Source organism: Etheostoma cragini, chromosome 15, assembly GCF_013103735.1.
Source record: "Etheostoma cragini isolate CJK2018 chromosome 15, CSU_Ecrag_1.0, whole genome shotgun sequence".
Classification (NCBI taxonomy): Eukaryota; Metazoa; Chordata; class Actinopteri; order Perciformes; family Percidae; genus Etheostoma; species Etheostoma cragini.
In genome coordinates, this window is record NC_048421.1 from 10,396,875 (window position 1) to 10,420,581 (window position 23,707).

Genomic DNA, 23,707 nt, shown 5'->3' on the forward strand with positions numbered 1-23,707 from the left:
GAGGCAGGCAGTCCCAATTTAACCTGAGGAACTGTGGCTAGGTAATATGGCAGACTTGTTGTGCAAGAATTGTATTGTATACAGGACAGGTAAAACAAATATACAAAGCATGTTTTTTTAACAAAAACTCTTCAGAGCAAAATGCAGAAGTTGATTACAGTGTGTCACAGACATTTAAAAACATTTGATCAATGCATCCTTTTTCTGTTGTAGATAACACAGCTGGATTTAAGTTTCATTGCTTTTTTGTCTCAGTTAACAATAAAAATGGAACACCACAATACACTTTACAGCTATGCAAAGTGCTAAATGTTGTATTTGTTGTTTTTACTTCCAAGCAGAAGAGATAAGTCTCATTCCCAGGTGGACAGCACAGACAGAATGTTTCAATATCAAGCCGTTGCAAAAGCTTACTACCACTGCAAAGCATGCATGAACACATGCATTTGTACTGCTGAAAACATTTTGCAGGATCCCCAAGAATGCACTGATCTTCAGCCTTGTTTCCATGATTCATGCAAATACCAGTAGGATGGGTATAGGAAGTTTGTAATCAGGAGAACCAAACTAATATCTTCTCTTTATGTCACAAGCCAAAATTGTCTTAAATTCTACATCAGCCAAATGCTAATTTTCTCTAACAAATCAATGCAGCAGCTGTTCCATCATGAAATACTGGACACTGAACTAGTTGTGACTATGTGCTAGAGTCTAGGTGGCTCCATTGAGGTGTTTATCTGCTGCAGAATCACTTGATTGAAACCTCTTGATCCACTGATATGAACCATGTTTAACTGCAGTGTACAGTGTGTAGAGGAGGTGGAGAACTCCTCCTCAAAACATCTGTAAAGCACGCCTCAAAAAGAAAATGGTCCCATACAACTTCAATTCTTGTTTTGCCTGTGTTCATATTGCAGGGCAGGGAATTTGCAGTTGTCTCATAGATTAAGCTGTTTTAAGATTTCAAGACATGTCTCACAGAAAACCTACTGCTGAATCAACTCGTCCAGAATACGTTATTAGCTACATCGACTTAGCTGATGGATGGAATATGGCAACAAAAAGCTGAATTTACTGAGAAACACTATAAAAACACATTCAAAGACAAAACAATTACTGTATTTGTGTACAGTAATTATTACTTATTGGGCATCATAAAACATGAATTCATAACATGGCGATGGCTACGCCAGAATCATAGCGTCCTTTCATTTGACTTATTCTGGCAGCTAGCATAAGCAGCAGGCCAGTGGCCACCTCCATGCTGTAGGAGAGCCAGGCTGCGGTTAAGGACCAGCCAAAGGACACGTCCACACGGGCAAGGTTCTCTGGAGACACAATGCGCTGGAACTCCACCATGGCCAGGTTTGAGTATTTGATGTAGATGCTCACCCCCGACAAGGTAAAAAGACCTGTTATGGTGCACAGAAACAAACAGATGAAACAGAATCCGCCAGATTTAAAGACATTCTCTGGTGCCTGTTACATGGAAATGGATCCATCTTGAGGAATTGTAATGAGATCTCTAGGCATGAGACCCTTGCAATAGTTTTCACAATTGATCATTGAGGTGATAATGCAAACAAAATTAAATCCTTAAATTAAAAATTAATCCTTTTCCAACATTATTGTCTTCGCTTAACTCAAAGGATTGTATTAGATAATATATTCTTGTTACTTTAGCCATGCATAATAAACAATAAGTAAAATCTAAAAGCTTTAAAGAATTTAAAAGCCATATCACATAAAAACAATTATCTCATCTATATGCTATTGTTTTAGCAAAATGATTTTAAATTAAATTTGAACATATACTCCGCAGGAAGAACCTGTGATATAGGTATGACGGTTGTATTGGGTTTCTTTTTTCCCAAACAGACTTAAGAATAAAGTCTTTAAAATAACTGCAGACGTGTGCTGACAAAAACAACATTCAACTGAATTTCAACCCCAAATACCACTATGTGCACAATTTAGACTGACTCTTAGTGTAGCAACATGGAAGGAACCACAACACACTGAGCAATCACCTGCTGCAATTAACCTGAAATTGATTTGAAATCCCAATTGTGGACTTGTCTCTTCATGTCTATCATTTAGTGTGGCTAATTGGCAGGCAAGCAATTAGTAGAGATAGAAAGAGAGAGCGAGAAAGAGAGAAAGTGAGAGAGAGAGAGAAAGAAAGAAAGGTTAGCAAGTACAAATGTCATACACAGTTCTATAGGAGGTACAACGGGATCAGCAGACCTGCCTTTCATAGAGGGCGAGCAAATCCTTTGTTGCATTTCCACCTAGTATTAAAATCCAATGTGAGTGACTCAGTCACAAGTGGACAGCTCTAAGTACGTTTGTTTCCAGCCGATGCATTGACAAATCAGACTCGCTGGCGTTTAAATAGCATAAGATGAAGTAACAATACAAGAAAATGAATGTCTGTAGTAATATCCTACAAACTGTATTTGTGAAATCTGGGACATTTTATGAAACTATACAAGAGGTTGTTATATACAGGCGGGTGCCTTTTCCAGGACAGCTGGTGATATGAAAAGAGCAGGCAGCACTGGAACAAAAACAGTGAGACAGAGTTTTCACCTTTAGTTCTTCTCTACAATTGATCCATTGTGTGTGTAGTCATCTGTGTACAGTGTGACTTCACTTGCACTTTATGTGAGTTCTGAGCTCTTTCTGCACCAATTCCACACTAAGAATTTGTTAATTGTGCTTCCTTTACCAATTTCTAACGTTTTAATGGCGTGAAGGTCTCTTTTTAAAACAAGCTCAAGTTGCAGAGCTGCAGAATGAGACCTGAGGCCAGGTTAATCAGCAGTGCTGTGCATGACATAACTGTTCAGAATTGAATTTCAAAGACATATTGACACATGGCTCAACATTAAACTTGTGTTTGCATATAGGCTACCATCTCTCATATTAAAATTTCAAACTGAGAAATAGGTCACTTTTGGGTTTGATTTAGCTAGTGTCTAAAGGGGTGTTTTCTTTTTTGATAAAGTAGATTAAAGCACAAGGTTTTTAGCAAGATCGCTCATCTGCACCTGTTCAGAGCAAATTGAACATCCATTCTCCTACTTTGTGTCCTTCTCTTTGAATGGTATTTATTGCTTGTTCCACTCCGATTTGTTATTTTTCATTTTCATTTGTAAGGGCTATATTTGCTAACAACTAGCACTACTGCCAGAGTGCTAGTTATTAGAATCCAATTTGTGGTGCGAATTGTAATTATTTCATCTGAATAAAGTTATTAGACTTATTTTAAATTTCTCTGTCAGATAGAATCAATGGTTGTAAGTGGTTCTCAAATAGACATAATGTAAATAACAATATAATGCAAATTTCTGCACACTGATTTGCAGTTCATCTCTTGAAACAAAATTTTTATGACAATGTATCAAGGTAAATTCTATTGTGTCACCTGTTTTAATTCAAATATACAAGTGCACTGATTGCTGGATATTCCACACAGGTGCATTATGAACGGGCCGATTGCTTGGCCTGTGGTATGGCTAATGATGAAGTACAAAGAAAATAAATAATTATTAGACTTCAGTGTGGATTCTCATACCCAAATTCATCATTACTGAAGGTAAGTAGCTGGAAGCATTTTATGTGTGTTCAATTTTGCAAAATGCATTCAATCATTGGGAATGGGAATTTTTTTTCCCGTAACACATTGTTTGTTTGCTCTATTTGCTTTAAAAGGAATAGTGTGACATTTTAAGAAATTAGCTTGGTTAACTTTCTTGCGCACATTGAGATGAGATTGATACCACTCTCAAATCTGTCCTTAAAGTATGATGCTATAGCTACAAGACAAGTAGCTTACCATAAAGACTGGAAGCAGGGGGGAAACAGCTGGCCTCTCTCTGTCAAAGCATCTGTCAAATAATCTGCCCTCCAGCACCTCCCACAAATCAGTAATTTACAAACTATATCTTGTTTGTTCAATCGGTACACAAACAAAAATGTATAAATGACAATGACATGTTTTTACAGTAAGTTACATGCTGGAAGTATTTATTGGCCAGCTTCATACTTGCCTGTCAACAAATATGAGTGTTTCTGATCTGCAAAGAACTATTAATTTAAGTTATTTGTGTTATGTGAGCCATTTAAACTCCAGTACCTTCACAGGTAGGCTTTCCTGCTGTTCAAGCAAAGGGTAGAGTCTCACAGAAAAAGCAATTCCCATCAGCAGAGAGAGAGAGACATGTAATTGTCCTGGAACAAGCACTTTTTCTTTTTTTTAAAGATTATTCTTTGGGCTTTTCTGTCTTTATTTGATATGAAAGGTATGTGAGAAAGGGGAGAGAGAGGGGGAAGACATGCAGAAAATCATCACAGGTCAGATTCAAACCCTGGACCTCTGTGCCGAGGAATAATCCTCAAAGTATGTGTGTTGCTGCTCCACCCACTGAGCCAACCCAGCCACAGGAGCAAGCAGTCCTGAGACAAAGTTAAACAAGAAGCACCAGAAACAGCTTGTGCTTCATTGCTACTTTTTCACTAACACTGAAGTTTACATTTTCCATAATGTTTTGATATGATTTATGGTAAACCATGAGGCAAATACATTTTCATTATTAAAGTTAACTTTCAGTGTGCACAGTTGAATGTTGTTTCATCTAACTCTACAGAATCAGAACCCATGTATTATTTCTTGTCTATTACCTCTCTTGTAGGAAGTTGTCTTGTGGAAGTTCCATAAAATGATTGGGATTGACATTCTAACATAGATTAAGCATGCACTACATTTTCCTTTTTCCCCTGATAAAGATTGACATTAGCTTTTGATTAATGTTTGTAGTTATGTTTTTTAAATTCAATATCATAGTTCTATGATGCTGAAAAGGGTACCAGCTTTTTTAGCCTGGCAGCTGAAGACCAGCTCAGCGGACAATCAGTCCACGCGCAGCATCTAGGGCTGAACAACAAAAATCAAAGTGCAGGTGACCTGCAGTTTGAGAAAGAAGTAGGGTGCGCAAATATGTGCATTTTCACAAATTGAAATATAGAAACTGTCCTGCAGCTTTTTTGTTGTCCAATATTATGGGACACCAAAACTAAACACTATAGTTATAAACATGACAAATGACGCTGTCTACTGCAGCAGCTCTGCAGCTGTTTAATTCACATTTAAGAGAACGTTATTAATATTTTCCTCCTTAATTATTATTTCATCACCACTATTAATCAGAATGTTAGTTTATACAATCCAACCGGCCTAATATGTGGATTAACCACGAGGCCATGAATGTAACTATATAACTATGTATATATATATATATATATATATATATATATATATATATATATATATATATATACTGTATATGGTATTTCCATATACATATTTATATAGTTATATAGTATTATATATATAGTATATATATGCTATATATATATATATATATAGTTTTATAGGTACAGTATATATATTACCGTAGCCTACCTCCTCCCCTGTTTCCCCATAATTCTGTAAATTGTCATTGGGTTTTATGATAGGTGCTATGCAAATAAAAGTTATTCTTATTCTCATTATTGTTCTTGTTACAAACTGTTCACACCAGTCTACAGCGTTGTAGTGTTTGGTAAAGGGCGTCAACACTGTCATTTAGCATATGGGAGTCTGGTCTCTTACAGATGGTTGTGCTCCTACAATTGCGTTGGAGTGTCTTGAGTCAATCCTGTTGTTTGTTTATTACTAAATGTGACAAATAGATTGAAGAAAGTGACAGACATCTTGCACAGAAGGTTCTCACCTGTTTAAAAGTATTTTTCTCTTTATTTCCTTTATAAAATCCACATTTCCACCCTTCTAATAGCAGGGTAAGCAAAAAGATCTTTGGGCAATGCAATTAATTCAACTGGGATAGTGAATGTCAATACAGAGATATGAGGCTGCAGATTCTATCTCTAATAACAGACTTCTCCATTGGCCCTCAGTCTAAGTAGGTTCGAATGGGATTTTTGCAGTTGCCTTAAGTCAGAAGTAGAGCAGAAGTAAGAGTGAGCAGTTGAAATTTATATACAATATGCCACCCACAAACTTTTTTTCTGTGCTGAACATCTTACATACTGACTTAACTTAGGAAAGGATTTGCCCTACAGCAGCTTAAAGACAAAGAACACTTAATTTGCCACAGGCCCAAAAAAACATTTGGCGTGGACTTACTGCAGAAGAGAACGTAGGATGCTGATCCAGCCAGCAATTTGGGACTGCTGGCTAACGAACTGACAAGTCCAACGATCCAGCCAAACACCAGCAGGACCAGGCTGAGGGGCAACATGATGACCACCACCTTGTGCAAGCCTTCAAACACAAATGCACATACAAAGACACCATGGTCATTGTTCTTCCTTCATCCTTCATGTACCCGGATGTCTGTCACAGTAACTGAAATTGAAATTGAATTTTGTGAACTGATTTTGAATTGTGGGAACTGAATGCGAAGATATGGAGAGTTCAATTTTCATTGATGATCATATTTTATTGGATTTCAGTTCCAAACAAATAAATTCAATTTCAAACTATAATATTCAGATTCAGTTTTTCACTGCAATGTTTCAAATAAAACACTACAATTTAAAATTATGTGATTCAAGTTCAGTTTTTCAATGCAATTATTCAAGTTTAGCAATTTAAATTCAAATGTAAATGATTCAGCCAATAGATTTCACAGGACAGTTAAAATGGATATCATGCTGAGGTCAACCTATTTGCGAAAGCAGTTGTGATTTTCAGATTGATTTCTACCTACAGGTAGACATTCTGATTGTCAGTTAGGTATAAAAATCCACTTGGATAAGTTTTGAAGTGTTGAGATTTACAGCTTCTGTCACAGTTAACAATTTATTACTGTATTTCAATGTCCAACCTGCAAACAGGGACAGTTTCAGATAACAATATCCTTTGCAAAAATGTTCATGTTTGCTTAGATTTTCTCACAGCATATTGTTGCTTGTAAATGTAATCTCTTCAGCAGCCAACTACACCTAAACCTTACATTTGTCAGGAATCATTGACTCAGCCACCTCATTTTCAACTCCTAAGGCAGTTAATAAACAAAACCACTCACCAAGAAGGTGCTTTTCCACTTCTGACAGGCTGGTCATATTTGCTGTGAAAGAATGGATGACTGAGGTCATGTTTGTTCCTGAAAATGTCAAATGAAAAGGTTATTAATGACAAGATGTGCGGACAGAGCTGATGGACTAGATATTTGCAACTGGATACCAAACGTCTTTAAATAAGAATTGTACAAATAACAATCCTTTTAGAACTTCAACACATTGTATGTTTGAACTGATCAAACCAATTTAGGTTGTCTCTGTATACTATATATTTCCTCAGCCTTGCATATGCAACAGTTTTGCACCTCTGTGCAGATTAAAGCTCAAGTTGCTGCTTCTGTGAGTTTAGCCAGTGCATTAGATGATATAACATTATTTTGTCAGTGCATGTTCCAGTTTTACGTCAGGTGCAATGCTTCAAACATTAATTGTTAATGGCCTTTACTGTATGAACCAGTATGAACCAGCAATGCACTGGACCTCAAACTGTACAGCCAATAATCAAATTATATTGCAGCTGTGTGTCAAAGAATATCCTTTTTAATCTTTTTGTAGCCTCCATGCATGTTCACATGCAGCTGCCAGGGTTTGATACAGATGTGTGAGGGCTTACAGTTGCTACAGTTATTACATTTATTATAGCCTACTCTCTGAAGAAAAAGTGTGGTTTCAAGAACCTCCTTGTGGAGTTAATTATTCAGCTAATAACCCGTCTGCCTAGCCTTGACTGCTGCTGACAATGAACATGGCTTCATGACACAAACAGAGACAAAGCGAGAGAGAGAGAGAGCGAGAGAGAGAGAGCGAGAGAGAGAGAGAGAGAGAGAGAGAGAGAGAGATGATCCGTGAACAATGTATGGATGTTTAATGGCATTGCATGTAACTGTTTTTTTCTTCTTCTTTTAAAATTAAAGACGAGCAATAGCTTACTTTTTTACGCGTTTTACGTTGATGCCACATGATGAAGGCTTCCCACAATTATCCCACGGTGGGAAGCCGCAAAAAAACTTATTTTGGAAAAATTAAGGCTGCATAATATTTTGATAAAGCTGAGCTTACACAATATAGTCTACTTGAGTGTAAAGACGTATCCCCTCTGAATAAAAACTCAGAAACGACATGCTATGTAAGCTTAAATTGAGTTTACATACCTTCATTAATTCTCCACAGTCCAGAATGGGAACTTAGGTCGTCTGAACATGAGCAGTTGGGTTTATTCATATCGACGATTATGTACCAGTAATCAGTCCCGATAGCCACAGCAAGGAGGCTGAAGCTGAGCAAACCTGTAAACCCAGCTGTAACAACCACCAATCCGTACCTCATTGTTCAGTTCAGTGCAATGGTGCTATTACTATATTTTTCCACACTGTGTTCTGTATCGACAGATGCGCGATGGGTATAAACGCTCTAGCTTGAGCCTTAATTCACTGTAAAGTGCTGGTTCTCTATGGCAATCGCGGTCCTAAAACGTAGTTAAAACTAGGAACTGGTAGCAAAACACATCTCATTAGGATAATTGTTTACTTTAAAAGAAGAAAAAAAAAAACACTACAAAGAAGACAAGATAGCCTACACGCGTCTCTCTCGGCACCGCAGTTTACATCACTCTGACAGGTAATGTTGGCTAACAGCGCTCTTAAATTGATCCACAGAGAAGATAACGCCACTCTTTCGGTGCGGAATTCCAAAATAAAACCGCGATGATATTTTGAAGCTGGTTGAATTTCCTTGGGCTTGTTTTTTTTATGCAAACAAGCCCACATTTATGGAGCCAGATTTGTTTCTTTATGACATGCGAAAAAATAAATGACGTGAGAGAAGAAAAAAAATGTATGACAGAAAAAGTTATCATACTGATAGCAAAAAAGCATTTTATGAGAGAAAAAAAATATTTAAGAGAACAAGCAGAGCAAAAAATATCTCTCAAAACACTTTTTCACACTTTCAAATATCTATTTTTTGCTATCAGTGTGAAAAAAAAAATCTCTTAAAAAAGTGTTTCTCTCAAAACGTTTTTCATCTCGCTCTCAAAACCCAAGTCTGCTAGTAATACAGTGAGGACCTTCATGTCTTGGGAGTCCATCTGAAACATTACACCATTGTCACCGCCTTAGATAGATAACTAGCAGCCAGACCACTTCTAAATGAATACCTTTTAATTATCTAAACACAATTTAACAGTCAAACTGAAACAATGGCGGTGAGCTTAAGGTCCTGCAGCCGCAGATGGACCTTCACCAGTGGGGGTCGGCCAGCGTGGAAACATTGCTAGAAAGCTTTGCTGCAAACCTCGATCTGATCTGATTGGAGCTTCAACGGGCAAGGACAGCTCCAGATCCGGTAGCAACGGCACAACCCCCCTGGAACTCACTGCCAAGGTTGGTGGAATAGCAAGCTAGCGTTAGCGAACTAACCAACCAGCACGCTTATAAATAAATACATTTTAGTTATCATAACACTTTTTAACAGTCAAACAGAAACACTGGCAGTGAGCTCCAGGTCCTGCAGCCGCAACACCACGAAAAAAAGAGTCAAAATGCGAACAATTTTTTTCTCCAAACATAAGCAAGCCAACAGGCACTTTTGGCAACAATCACAGCCTATAGTCTGTGTGGATCTGCCTTTTCCCCCCTATTCTTGTTGTAAAACAGCCCAAGCACTGTCAAATTGAAGGGGAACTGTGATGAAAAGCAATTAAAGCCTACTGCAACACATTCTCAATTGGACTGAGGTCTAAACTCTGACTTGGCCACTACTCCAGGATATTTTAAAGCCTGTGTAGCAAATAGCTTCATGTTTGGTGTCCCTAAATAATTGGCTACATATTTACCAAGTTCACTTGCAGACTGCAGCAGGTTTTTCCTCAGGCTATTTTCTGTAGCAGAATTCTCACTTCACAGAAATATCAATACGTTTTGGATGTAAAAGAAGGCTGAAAACACCCACACAAAAATGAAGCAGAGAAGATTTCAACATCTAACCTTGTAATAATAGTTCAGCATAATTTAACACTTGTAGGCACAATTCTTTTTAATGACAAATATCATCAAAGCCAGCATTAAAACTGAACTGGTTAGAACGTTGGACAATACATTTTAAAACTCAGATATTAAGTTGTCATGCTTAGCTGGTGGAGGGCAATGCAATGGGTAATTTGAACGGGAATGGAGAACATATTTCTACTCACAACTGTAGAGGTGTGATGGGAACCAGGTGCAGTACTCACTCAGCTCACTGGTATAACTGGGAGTTATATGGAATATTTTTGCAGCGGTAATATTGCAATGGTAATAAGGCTCATGTCACACTTTTTACCAAAGGCTTTATGTTATTGCATGCACTTTGCATGTTGTTAACTGGTAATGTTTACAGGACATAAAGTGCGTCACTTGATTTCTTCCTCGTCGGCTCTTGCCAGACTTTCCGGGCTATCACTGACTAATTAGCTAGCTTGGCTAGCAAGGTGCAACCAAGTCTATTTCCACCATGTTCCACCTCCGGAATTGCTCTTGTTCTGCCGGAAAATCCACCAGATGTCACTTTTCAGATTTCAGTTTTCGGATGTCCCGTTACCTTTTGCTTTCTTTGTGTTGGCATTTTACGCTCCGGTTGATTTGTGAGGACTATGGTTAACTGCTCCTCAGATTTCTACAGCATGAATCAATACAGCTAGCTAGACTATCTGTCCAGTCTTAGTTTTCTGTTGCACAAAGGCGGATTGCAAGACAATTGATTGTTTTAAAGAAATGTCAATAAACCAGAGCACATTTTTCTTCAATGCTTTTTGGACTAGCCAGAACCTCCTTCGCAACATTGTGGATTAAGTTCCGGCAATCCGAGACTAGGTAACAACGTTACAATTAACTTTGATGAAGTCAAAACACAAAGGTTTCAGCACCTAAACAAACAAAAAAAGGTTCACAGCTATATAACACAGTTTATGTGTAGTCTTGTGCATTATGTTGTTATGTCTTGTATTCTATCTTGCTATCTGCATAAATCCTTTTCAGAGTGCATGTGGCGGCGCTTTAAATAGCTGCGGCCCGGAGGCTCTCTCTAAAACTGCATTTCGTTGCATTGTACCCGTACATGTGTGATGACAACATAGTTGAATCTAATCTAATCTAATCTACTGTGCAGACAATTTAACAGAATACCATCACTCATTTCCCAATACCTTCATGGTGTTTCTCTGTTCCCCCTGAACCAACAGAGAAACTGCATTTGGACTGCTCAAATGTGCCATGTGGTGTTTGTTGGTGCACACTACAGCTGATACGGAATAAACTTTTTCACCTCTCTTTAACTGTTTCCACCTCACTACCATGGTATTAAAGTGGTAATCATGTCAAATGGAACCGTTGACATCTGTATCTGCAGAGTCACTGTTAATGGCACTTACTTTAGTTCCTAATTCAAATGGATTAGTTGAATTTGTTATCTTGTGTACTCTGCTTCATAATTAAAGTGGAATTTCCCACTGTCTTCTCCTAAACCTATATTATGTAGAGACAGCTGAGCTCACAAAGGAAAACACAATGTTAAAGTCTTCTCAGCCATCCAAGATGTTCTCAGTCGATAAAAAGTAGGACATCGCCAACTCTCTTCCATCCAGGTTGCATTTTAGTCAGACATAAGTTAGAATGACTTCTGGCATGTTATGTTCAGTAGCAAATTGTGGTCATTCTTTTTAATAGAAAAGCATACTTTTATCCATTTACATCAGACATCAAGGAGAGGGAAATTGTAGAATGGGATACGGATGGGTTCCTCTGGATCACTGCAATTTTCGGATGCATCAAAACTTGTGCAGCCTATTTGTAGTTGAATTGCCTTTCATTTTCCAAAAATGCATCAGGTGTGACATGAAGGCCCATCAAAACGGTACACTGCAATAAATAAACCGTGTATGGACATATCATTTATGTAATTACTTTGTTTAGTTCAGAGCACATGGATGAACCCATATGTGAGAAACAGCCAGTTTCAACTACTCATGCAGAGTCTATCTTTGGGAGAATGCGTTATGATTATGAGACTTTTATCAGAGTAAGGCATAAGTTTATTATTTTACGTCATTTCATCTTTATTTAAACCAACAGAGATTGATGTCTTATAGACTGTGATGATTTTATGTACACATATTTGTTTTATTTATTATGTAAGTTGGAAAAGTACAGACTGCACACAACAAAATGTTTAACAAATATAGCAATTTAATTTTCCATCAAATAAACAGAACAATTCTAAATATGTACAGTACGATTGTACTGATTGATTGATTGCAGGGATGTTTGTGACCTGTGTATGTTTGCATCTTATTTTGCAGACTTTACAATATTGCTCAAAACCATATTTGTCTCTTAGAACACATTTCTGCGGAGGATCATTGAATTGTGTTTTGCTTAGTGTAAACTAACGCGGTGCTCAGTCCCAAGAGTTATTTGAAGTAAAGCCCATAACATTTTACAAGTGTACAGTTACAGTGTAATTAAACTAGTTGATGTGTTGTTTGAGGTTTGTCTTGCTGAAATTGTTATGTTTTTCTGTTTGTATGATGGGCTACAACTGTGGCTTTTGCCTGATGCATTTTAGAGATCACTAAATCTGTTTTTGCAGATAGTTGTAGGATGTAGCATTGATATAGCCTGGATGCCAGGCAAACTTAGCCCCACCCACAACATTTGAGGTGGGGAAGTAAGGTCTGGACTTGATCCGTTGTGGAGCAACTATGCTCGAACAAGAGCTGTTCGGACCAATTAGATTGTCAGGGCGGGCTTCATACGATGATGGACAGATGATCAGCGCTTGTAATTGGGTTAAATTTGTTTACAACAAAGGTGGAGAATTGAGATGTGTCAATTCCACCATCGCCTGTTATAGACGCTTTGAACTGCAACAACATAAACAAATGGTACTGTACATGTGCATTACTATGGTCCAACAAGTGATTTTTACTTTATAAATATGCCAGGGAAGGTAAATTAGATATTCCTCCATGTCTCTTAGGAAGCTGTACCGTATTGTGCTCTTTTTTTGCCATATGTTACAGCAGTGAGACAGACACAGCTTTGGAGTCAGGTAGTCAGATTTTCACCAGCAGTCAGGGAGAGCAGGATGCGCATGGAGAGGAACCAAATGCGTTCAGCAGTTTAGCTCAGCCCCACAGTGAGCATGTTAGCACTCTAAACTGTCTAAAGTGCACAGCATTTTATGATGCCTTCATTGCTCTGAGACCTGATCATGTAGAACTAGAGAGAAACACTAGAAAGCAAAGTTTAGAACCACTCTGGCATGATGCATGCAAGCTGCGCATAACAGCAAGCACAACCAGCAAAGTACCTCACACGGCCACAAGGTATGGGAAGGAAAGTTAGGGACTTGCTAGGGAGCAAATTGAAAAGAGGGCTAAAGAGTAATTGACAAAGGGCTAGTGGTGTGTCCAGGAGACCAATGGCTGGCAGGTAGCCCTGATGGTATCCTTAAATAATAAGCTACTAGAAATAAAATGCCCCATCAACTTTAGTGCATGCATATCCAATAATGATTCATTCACAGCAATCAATCAAATGTATTATATTTTGCACCTTCTGAAAACTACAAAATATCCTAGTTTATTGTAAAACTGTCAATTGAAAAGAAATGTGCTCATTTTCAGGTTTATAATTGTATGTATGAGACTTGAGACATCTCATTTCTTTACAATCTTTGTTGGAAGTCACACATGTGCAGTAGCTAGGTAAGAACACATCAGCTAGATAACTCTTTCTCCAACTTTGGTAAGAACAAGGCGGGATTAGCTGGGAGACTTCTTCTAAATGAGGGTGCACATGTGGAATACCTGCAGAACAGGGACATCGAAGTAGTTCTTTTGTAGATTATGGTGAACTAGTGTGTGTTGTAGCAGTGTTTTGCCGTTGAGAATGAAGCTAGCATACTACAGTTATCCACCTCGTCTTGGCTAAGGACGCAGAAAGCTGTGCAAGTTTCGAACAGCTCACCTGGTGACTGAAGGCAGAGGACATTCAGAAACACGTATCTCACTCAAAACAGCATGGATAGTTTTTTTCCAAGTTTGTATGTGTGTGGAAACACCAGAGACACAGAGTAACACCCCAATCCCAGAAAAATTGATTTAAAAAAAATAATATGCTTAGCTTGTAGCTAAGCTAGCAGTCATTTCAAAATTGTTTTAGCTATCTATGATTGTTTGATTACTAACGTTAGCTCAAAACGTGATTCAACTGACAAATTTGTTGTGTTTATTGCTAACTTGTTAAGAAGGTCCATTTTTTTTGTACTGACATTGCAGAAGTCTCTCGTTAGCATCTTGTATGCTACTTGTCAAAAGGCGACGCACCACTGGTTTACTGTAGATAATAGAACATTCCCAACACTTAACAGTTCTTAAGAGAATAGCTACATAAGCCGATGCTAGCACAACACACCTGAATTTCAGACCGAACTGTTGTAAGTGATTAATGTAGGCGCAAGGTTTAATAATAAGAAGAATGCATGTGATAAAAAAAAGATGGTTGCTCTTGCAGTTCTAGTGCATTGGTTTTGATTCTTCTTTTCATTTTCACTGCCCATTGTGAATCCCACAATGTTAAAGCAATTCAGTGCTATATTGCTGGAGAACTCTTTTAAAATTAAATACATTTTACATTGTGTTGCTGAATCTAGTCAGTGTTGCAGTACAGCACACAGATGGAAAGAAACAGTAAGATTCACTGAGCCATCCATTCTCACGAGAGATCTGCAGTTTTCACAGTCAGACAGAAGGGGAAACTCAGGTCAGAATGGTTGATTACTTGGTTACTTGCAATGAAAACATTTACTTCAGTTCTTCATTTAGTTTTTTTGTTTGCTTTGCTAAATTATTTGGCACTCCCATTCTTATTGCATACATTGCAAATAAAATGCTTCACCAAAAGCAGAGTCTATTTTACGTAAAGGTAAGTTAATCTGTTAAAACATCTCCCGTTCAGTGAGTATGTGTAGTGATCAGGGCTAGCAGACCAATTATGGGCTGTGATGAGAAAACCTTTGCCAGTGTAATTATATAATTAAACAAGAGCAGGCAAAGTGTCAATGTGAAATGTGTTGGGCTTAAGAAAGTTTAGAGTGTGTGTGTGTATAAATACCATGCTTTGTTGTGGATAAGCAACACTATGAAACCTTAGGTAATAGCTAGGAACCTAACAGAATTCCTAAAAATACTGTGTCTTATTCTCTTTAGTTCATATAAGTGTACTGCAAGTGACAGCTGATGCCACGTCCACTTTAAAACTTGGTGTTGTTGAAAGTGTATTATACATATTATATAGATGAGAGGAAATCGTTTACAGTAGGGGATTGCTAACAGCTGTCGGGCTTGTTGTGATTGCAGCAGGATATGTTAATTTCACAGCGCTTGTCACTGACTATTTTCTGTAACAGAGAACAATATAAGAGAGGTACACACTGCCACCCAGTGTAGTGTTTTAGCAATACCACATTCTTCTGGGCCCCTGCTGCCTTTTATTATGGATAAATGCTGACAAGGTGGACTGTATTGTGGTTGGAAAAATAGCTGCCATGAGTACATTTTAGCATTTTAAAATTGTTCTTTACAAAGGTATGGCCACATACTGAGTTTATTTTAACAAAATACTGGGCTGATCTACACATTAGGCAGACATTGTGACCCATCATATTGTAGCAGGAAAAGCAATTAATGATACCTCAGGTCCATGTGTGTCCCCCAATGTGCCAGCATGCACTATATCAGGACCTTGGAGCCAGCACACCTAGATGAGGATGGTCATTATGTACTCATCTTTTAATCATTAAACTATTTTTTTAACTGTCAAAGTTTGACCTGTGGGGAAGGCTTATATTTTGAATATTAGAAGAAGAAGAAGAAGAAGAAGAAGAAGAAGAAGAAGAAGAAGAAGAAGAAGAAGAAGAAGATTACACAACAATAATTTGGCAGATACTTTACAGATTCCAAATAAATACAGTTCATTTTGTCCAAACATGGAGGCCAGGTTTTTTAACAACAAACTTTACAATGTTTGATAAACCCTCTCTACCATCTGAATTACTGAATCACACTTTTCACTTATATTTTCATAGTTTGGCAAAATTATAATCCCAAAGTCAACAAAAATACTGTCAAGTTTTTATTGCCATCAACATTTTCAAAAGTCATATCAGAAAACAAAAATATAGTGACACAGTAAACATCTATTTATATTAAATACATTCTAAAATATAGCTGGAGGCTCTAAAGAGCTGATACAGAATGCATAGATGACCAAGCATTTTAGACCTTGCTTTCTAAAATGTATCTATAAATTGCAAATTGCACACATCACAAAACCATTGATTTACCCATTACACTTGAACTATTTCAGATTGTTTATCTTCCTGGGAAACAACTGACCAAAAATCTGCAGGAGAAACTATATACAGGTTCAGGTTGTACTGCACACCAACATCCATGCCAATGTAGTCTGGGCAGCTTGTGCCCTTTAAGTGGTTTCAGGAGTAATCAATTCAGTGAGTCCTGTGAGATCAAAATACAAAAAAAGGTTCTTCCAAGGGTTGTGCTGGCTAAGGGTCAACTAGAGGTCACTGATCACGAGAACACTGTTGGGTAGGTTAGTTAAAGGAACACGCCAGCATTTTTTTTAAATACAGATGTTTCCTGTTTTGTCCAGAGTTAAATGAGAAGAATCATTTTGGTGAAAAATGTTTTCTTGGCCTAGTTGTGCACAAGGAATGGAGGGAAGACTTACAGTATATTCCCGCTTTGTAAACAGTAAAACATCTTTTCCAACAACTCTAAAGCTGTCTGAATGAGTAGTTTGCTGCCACATTGGAGCTGGCTTTGACCAACAACCACTGGGCACAGAGCTGCACAGAGCACTCACTTCACAAATTAAATTCACTACATCATCTCATCTGACTCTGGGAAAACAGATGGAAAAAGTGGCAATATTTAAGGATTTGTGCTGTATTCGAACACATTTGTTTCTGCATGATCTTTTATGGGATGCCACTGTTGTAATGACCTAATGTAATAACTACATCATTTACATTTTCTAATCACACTACCCAACTCTGAACATGAGAACAGTGTATAAAGGGATGTAGAGTTGAGTTTGGTTTAAGGCCCCGAGGCAGAACACCAGAGAAGCACTTTCTGAGTTCATACCTGGTACATTAAAAATGATGCCTAGTCCATCAAATGCTTTAAATGTGCCCCCTTTGGTTTCTTGCTTGTCCCTTATGTGGATATATAAAATGTATACTGATATAATTTGTTCCTTAACATGTCTGATCTCTGTATTTCTACATGTGTTACACATAACCTATTTCAGTGTTTGCAAGTCCTCTTTGGATATATATTGCTCAGCATTGCAGAGGTGCCTGAGATAAAAGTGTATTAGCTCCAGTCCACTTCACTTACTTCATATTGTGCTGGAAGCTGTTAATGGTACATTAAGAAAAATGACACCAACACCATTGGCACCAGCCATTGTCTTTGAAGACAGTGGTGCATTATCATTGCTTAGAGTGACGTCAATGACCACACTGTTCTTATAAAGCATGTCAAAGTATTGAAATCATTTAAAAACTGTAAACAAATGCAGTGGGATTGTTGACAGAGGTTACAAAAGTAAGATCCTGATAAACATAGTTGACTTAGGTCTAGTCACCTGGACCAAATAAAGTTAATTTGGTGTCTATGAATGAGTATCCCTGTTTTTTTGTTTAGGTTTTATTAAACCCAAGAATCCAGCCATACTGATCCTTTGTTCGTTTGTTTTTCATTAATATTTAGTTAGTGTGTGAATCTCCAGGAGTAAGGTGTCCTACTCTGCCAGATTTGAATCACTTTGATAGCTGTTTTTTTTTTAGCTTTTGGAGATATATAGTCTATTTAGGCAGTGACAATCAGCAGCAGAAGGACTAAATGTTCATTTAGGCCTTTAGGCAGGATCACAACAAGTCAGAGCAACAACCCTCTTTGTTCAGTGACTGATCAGTGTGGTTTCCCTCAAAAATAATTGTTACGTACGTTTTTGTTACATGCAAAGTATGGCTGAATGACTTGGGAGAGCTGCTGTCTTATTCTGTATTTGTGAAATTACATCTGCTCACACATGTATGTGTTGTTTGATGTTGGCATTGTCATTTAAAAGACAAAAAATGTAACATGTACAATAAAAAGCAAACATACCTCCCTAAAGTATTCTCTCTTTGAAAAAAAAAAAAACTAAAAGAAAAACATGGGATCAGGCAGCTAGTATGAAAACAGGCAGATTTTTTTTACCCTGTCAGTCTGCTTCATTTGATGGAAGTGGGTCCTGCACCCCGCCCTCTTGCTCCCTCTTTGAGGACCTTGATTGAAAGGGATCAATACTCCCAAAGAGAAGATACATCAACGGTTGTGCCATGACCCATAAGTGTACCTCCCTGGTCTCCACGAAGGTACTTGCCATCAGTCCCCTTGATGGCGACACGTCCATGTTCCAGGAACTCAAGAAAAAAGTCCTCTGGCTTTTCTCCATCTGTGCACACTAGGCCACTGCTAGAGATGTACCAGAACTTTCCATTGACACCTGCAGAGGGATATTGGTGGATTATTGATTGTTAATGGAGTAAATGCTAAATATCTATTAAAACAAGATGTAGATATATTGGGATATATTATTGGGCCTGTTGCCCAAATAATTTTGCATAATCGTTGGATTCCATAATCAAGAGAATTTAAAGCCAGTGTTACAAATGTGGCAACAAATAGAAAGTGAGTAAGGTGAATATTCATCCTCTGGGTAAATAAAGTGTCTCCACAGTCCGAGGTTTCAATGTCAGTACCAAAAACATGGAAAAAGAGAGCTTGGCTGTCTAGATTGTACTGCTGTTGGCCAGCTTCTTCTGTTTCAGCTTACATTAAACATTGTAAATTAATTAAATGTCTTGAACCACATATTTTTTACATTATGAAGGCTTGTTCTACAAAACAGTTTTAGAATAAGCTATTTAAAATGAATCTGTTACCACAACTATTTTGGCAATAATCACACTATTTTGAAAGCAGCTATTTAAATTTACAACATGATTGTGACAGACCTTATTGTTATGCAGAAATGTAGTATGTCGTGCACACATGAAAACACTAACTTTTTACATTGTAGGCGCCATCATTGAAGATCAGTGAGAAAATGTCATAGACAGATCGATTTGCGTTCAGAGTGTTGGAGTTCTTGTGGTGACACACAAAGCCATTCTCTCCACGAAGAATCAACATAGGGCGGTTTATGAGTTTCATCAGGAATAATTCATCATCACCTGCAATGAAGGACAACTGCTAACTACTGATCATCTCTTGTGCAATAAGATGTACCTGTGACACAGCATTGAATCTCAAAAGGCTTGCCTGAAAGGACTTACCCACTGTATCGCTGACTGCTGAGAGCTGCCCATTCTTCTTTGTACAAACATACTTTCCATTACTTGCTTTAAGTGCCACCCTTTGTCCTCGCCACTCAATGTCAAACATTGTATTCACCTCTCTGTGAAAAACAAAATGGAGAGTTTAGATAGAAGCAATTAAAAACATAGAGAAAAGCTTCCCTTAAAGCATCAAGACTTACACTTCTGTGGCAGTGGACTGGATCTCTCCGTGAGTCACTAAAGTCCAGTAGGATCCGCCATTGGTCCTAAACATGGCCTTTTTGCTCTCCTTATCAATCTCCATCTGGAAGGTCTCCATGTCTGTCTCCACATCCTGATTGGCTGAAATACTCACTCCTGGTAACAATGGAAGAAAAGACAGTTATCATTTTTCCTTTGTTAAATAGATATTATAGATTACAATGTTGCATCCTATGGTACAGTACAAAGCTTTGGCAAGCCGTTGCTTCAAGGCTCCAGCTGTGCAGATATGAATCAAATAATGTAAGTGCATGTCCAATTGCAATGGTAAATGCCAACATAGCGTTACCATCATGGCATTGATCATGGCAGTTGTTAAAACTAGCCTATGTTTTAAACAACTTTTTAGATTGCAATGTTTGCTAACATTTAATATGTCAATATTTGTAATTTCATAAAACATTGATTTGGTTTTCCGAAACCCATTCTTGAAGTATAAAACAGTCATCCCTGTTAGAATTGAAAGGTGATGATCGTGTTTTCTCCATCATCAAATCAGAAGCTTTTTCTCAGGTTGGACAGTAGAAGTGGATTGTACTGCCGGACGTTGGTATGTTTTGTCTTTCCCCCCACTATGAAAACATGTAATTATTACAAATGTATTTCACCGTTCAAGAAAATACAGATTTAGTGTATCACTTAAAACAATTCACCTGTTTAGTATTCACCTGTGTGCCTCTATTTGCAAAATTTAGTTCTTCAACAAATTATTTGATCTGTTTTGCAAGTACTGTGAAGCTAAACCCAACACAGAATAGCATCCAAACTTTGTTTGAAATTAGTCAGCTATTGCTCTGTTCCCTAAATCCGAGTGCCTCACTTGCAGTCAATCTAGTGTTATGCACTTAATCCACATGCATCAACTCTGTCTGGTGGGGTGGGTTAGGTGGTGGATGATACACAGACACATACAACTGAACTGTGTCTGCTGTAGTTCAAATTAGATGCCAAAGAAATGTCCTTCAACCTTTCTCTTAAGCCTGTTACAACCCTAATCTCCCACAGTCACCCCTCCACCCTTCCTGTTCATTCGCTTGCTGTAATTCCCTGAGTGGTGAAATGCAAATCTGCACTGCAGGGCCCTCTAAGCAGCTTTCAGTGCCTTGTTCCTTAAAAAACATGGAACTGCCACAAGGCTGAGCAGTACAGTTAGAATGTAATTTGTTTCTCTATATTATGAGAATACAGTACCAGGTTGTTGAAATATTGCCCTGGTGATGACCTTTTTAATTCCTAGTCATGCATAAGCATAATGCTGACTGCAGTCTAACGTTAGTTTCAGAACCTTGTTCCTCAGATATGCTATAGGACTGCATGTGCACTGTACAGCTTATTTAAACAAGGTAGCTGGTTGTTTTAATTTTAAATTTGATTTCAAAGCATTAAAAAACTGGATCAGGGCAAAATTTGCTTCCCTGTCCTCCCACATTTTTTGCGTGAATAATTATACAGGACAGGGAAGATCACATCATGCAGGCTGACAAGAGACCTTGTCACTCATCTGTCTGGTAAGGCCTGGCTGTAGCATTCTCTCTTGCTGCCCCCTCACTGCCACACTGTCCGACCACAGATCCACATAATTTGAAGAACTTCACTCAATGTGTGACGGTAAAGAGTGAGTATCTGCAAGGCTTAAAGTCCATTGATGGAAATTGACACTCGTGGGGCACAAATCTTCCCTGAAGTCATTTGCACTCTACTTAATCTTCAATGGACACACAGTGGAAATGACAAAGCCCATTACCACAATTACTCCCACATTATGGCTGTCAACCATTCTGGATCCAGCATGCAGACAAGAAAGGAAGGGCTTTCTCTCTCATTGGCTGGTAAATTCTGTTGATTATCATTTTTGGTTACTGTACTGTAACCAGGATTCAATTAGACAAATCCAGGCCATTGCAAGTTATACATAATCCCTCATTACTATACAATGGGATGTTGGAATACACTTAGCCAACAGTGGGACTGCACTTTTTTGTTATTGGTCAAAAGGCACAAATTTATTCTAATATGCTATGTGTTTAACAATTTTACAGTTGCAGGGAAAACTAAATCTGAGAGGACAACTGAAATCCACAGTACCTTGAACACAACTATTGCATTTAACCACTGACAGTGAAGATTAACGGTAACAAGGACAGTGAGAAAAAAAATCTGTATCTTACTGAGAGGTTTGCAAGAGTCATTTAAAAAAGGGTGTACACATCTGAAAATGGTCTCACCTACTCTCTAGTGTTAACACTGGTACAATAAAGGGCACAAGGACTTGTGATTCAAAAATAATAGCGTGGGAAATTGCTGTTTCTGTCAGTCAATTTCATAATATCCTTTTGAACTCAGCATGTAGGCTTTGGGAGAAGTTCTATCTTCATTAAGCTTACATTTTCACCATATTGTTTTCATGCCTATTTGTTACCATGAAGGCGTGTTTCCATCACCTCATTTGAAATAGAAGTTTCTTTAAAATGCATTTGCACACAATCAAATTTCCCCAATGAAAAAAAAATTATTCAACTTTAAGGTTCCTCAACGTGTAATACTGGCTTGAAAACATCATACTGTTTTTTTTTTTTTTACCATTTTTTTACTATTCAATTTTAGATAAAGTGCGTTTTTCTGAAGACTAAATCGCAGGCTGATTACCTTGTTTGACAGAGACAAATCTTTTATTGGCGGCTTGAAAAATTACTTGTGGATGACTCTCCTCAAGATCAAACAGCTCATCTTTTCCGGGCTTGGAACATCGGCCAGATCGCAGTGTCCCTGTTGGACCCACTGGGGTCAGATATTTCCCATCACAGTCCTTAAAAGCCAGCTTTCCAGATTTCAGCTCCAGTGTGAAGCTAGTAGTATTGGTGTTCTCCTTTACCAGTTTGCCATCATTGCTGAGGAAACGACTGTCACAGGTCTTCAGGCTGTACTTGCCATCAAGGTATACCAAGGTGACCAGGGAGTCCACTCCCCAGGGAATATTGCTGTCTACTGAGATCTCTCCATCTGAGGAAGACAGATGGGCATAGCGCTTACGTGCCACACTGAGCAGGCTGGCCTGCGGATGTAAAGCCAAATGGACGGCCCACAGCTCTTGTTCCCCAATGGCTTGTGCAAAGCACGATAGGTAGTCAGCCGATCCACCAAAGTAACGCAGGTAAAGCTCTGACTGCAGTGCCCAACGACCATCAGATTGAGGCACAATAAGGAAACGGCAGTCAGGATCAGGCTTCTCCGCCCCACATGTGATCTTTCCATCTTTGTCAGAGGCCAGATAACGTCCCAAGTGGCTGCGAAGGAACACTACTTGGCCATCTTGCTCATCCTGCTCTAAGGTCCAGATCTGTTTCTTCTTCATGCTGACACCTGAGGCATTCACTTTGAAGCCGAAGGCCTCGGCTGTCAGGTAACGGTTCTCATAGTTGATGAGGCCAAACTGTAGCTTCAGGGCCCTGTTAATTCCGTTTGTGGGCATGCTTGAACAGGCCCAAGTTAAGATTGCAAGTAAAGAGGTTTAGGACAAATTAGGGAAAGGGTAATGGGGAAAAGCAGGCATGAAACAACTGAAAAGCAAAAATAAAATGCTTGATTTCTCCCCTCTTCTGTCTCTCAAGCTGTAAATTAGCTCAACTTATCTCCCTTGATGGATTGTCTAGTGTCCCTTCCTTCTTCCGTCACTTTCTCTCGTTCCCCAGAAGGTTTGCACAGGCACTTGCTCTCCGTTCCTTAATGAGTTAGGATTAAAATCAGCAGGACACAGCACCTCAATCCAACAAGCTGCTGACGTCACATACCAGTGCACCAACCACACACCTCCTTTCCTCCCCCTCCTTTTCCGGTACCCACTCCGCTCAGATTCATTCTCTATCTCTTCCATATTGTCCCCTTCCTCTCATCTCTTCCTTTTCTT

The 23,707-nt window shown here is 38.4% G+C and overlaps 2 protein-coding genes across 2 annotated transcripts; both read right to left on the minus strand.

The window, feature by feature from the left end:
* Positions 1-310: 310 nt before the first annotated feature.
* Positions 311-8,745, minus strand: LOC117958523 (transmembrane protein 235). Its single transcript, XM_034894969.1, has 4 exons — positions 8,241-8,745; positions 7,095-7,172; positions 6,191-6,328; positions 311-1,412 (listed from the first exon to the last, which is right to left on the minus strand). Exons 1-4 carry the CDS (start codon positions 8,413-8,415, stop codon positions 1,168-1,170), a joined length of 636 nt encoding a protein of 211 aa, XP_034750860.1. The 5' UTR covers positions 8,416-8,745; the 3' UTR covers positions 311-1,167.
* An 8,672-nt stretch (positions 8,746-17,417) lies between these two features.
* Positions 17,418-23,545, minus strand: fscn2a (fascin actin-bundling protein 2a, retinal). The gene is made up of 5 exons (XM_034894968.1): positions 22,450-23,545; positions 19,743-19,899; positions 19,540-19,661; positions 19,270-19,437; positions 17,418-18,707 (listed from the first exon to the last, which is right to left on the minus strand). Exons 1-5 carry the CDS (start codon positions 23,270-23,272, stop codon positions 18,502-18,504), a joined length of 1,476 nt encoding a protein of 491 aa, XP_034750859.1. The 5' UTR covers positions 23,273-23,545; the 3' UTR covers positions 17,418-18,501.
* Positions 23,546-23,707: the final 162 nt, after the last annotated feature.

Excerpts from the sequence above, each read along its gene's own strand:
- fscn2a (XM_034894968.1), bottom strand. The coding sequence starts at position 23,272 with ATGCCCACAAACGGAATTAACAGGGCCCTGAAGCTACAGTTTGGCCTC. Across the intron at positions 19,900-22,449 it reads ATTTGTCTCTGTCAAACAAG|GAGTGAGTATTTCAGCCAAT; the intron begins GTAATCAGCCTG and ends CATTGTTACCAG. Across the intron at positions 18,708-19,269 it reads TGGCGCCTACAATGTAAAAA|GTGTCAATGGAAAGTTCTGG; the intron begins GTTAGTGTTTTC and ends ATCCCTCTGCAG.
- LOC117958523 (XM_034894969.1), bottom strand. The coding sequence starts at position 8,415 with ATGAGGTACGGATTGGTGGTTGTTACAGCTGGGTTTACAGGTTTGCTC. Across the intron at positions 7,173-8,240 it reads ACTGTGGAGAATTAATGAAG|GAACAAACATGACCTCAGTC; the intron begins GTATGTAAACTC and ends TGACATTTTCAG. Across the intron at positions 1,413-6,190 it reads ATCCTACGTTCTCTTCTGCA|GTCTTTTTACCTTGTCGGGG; the intron begins GTAAGTCCACGC and ends GCACCATAACAG.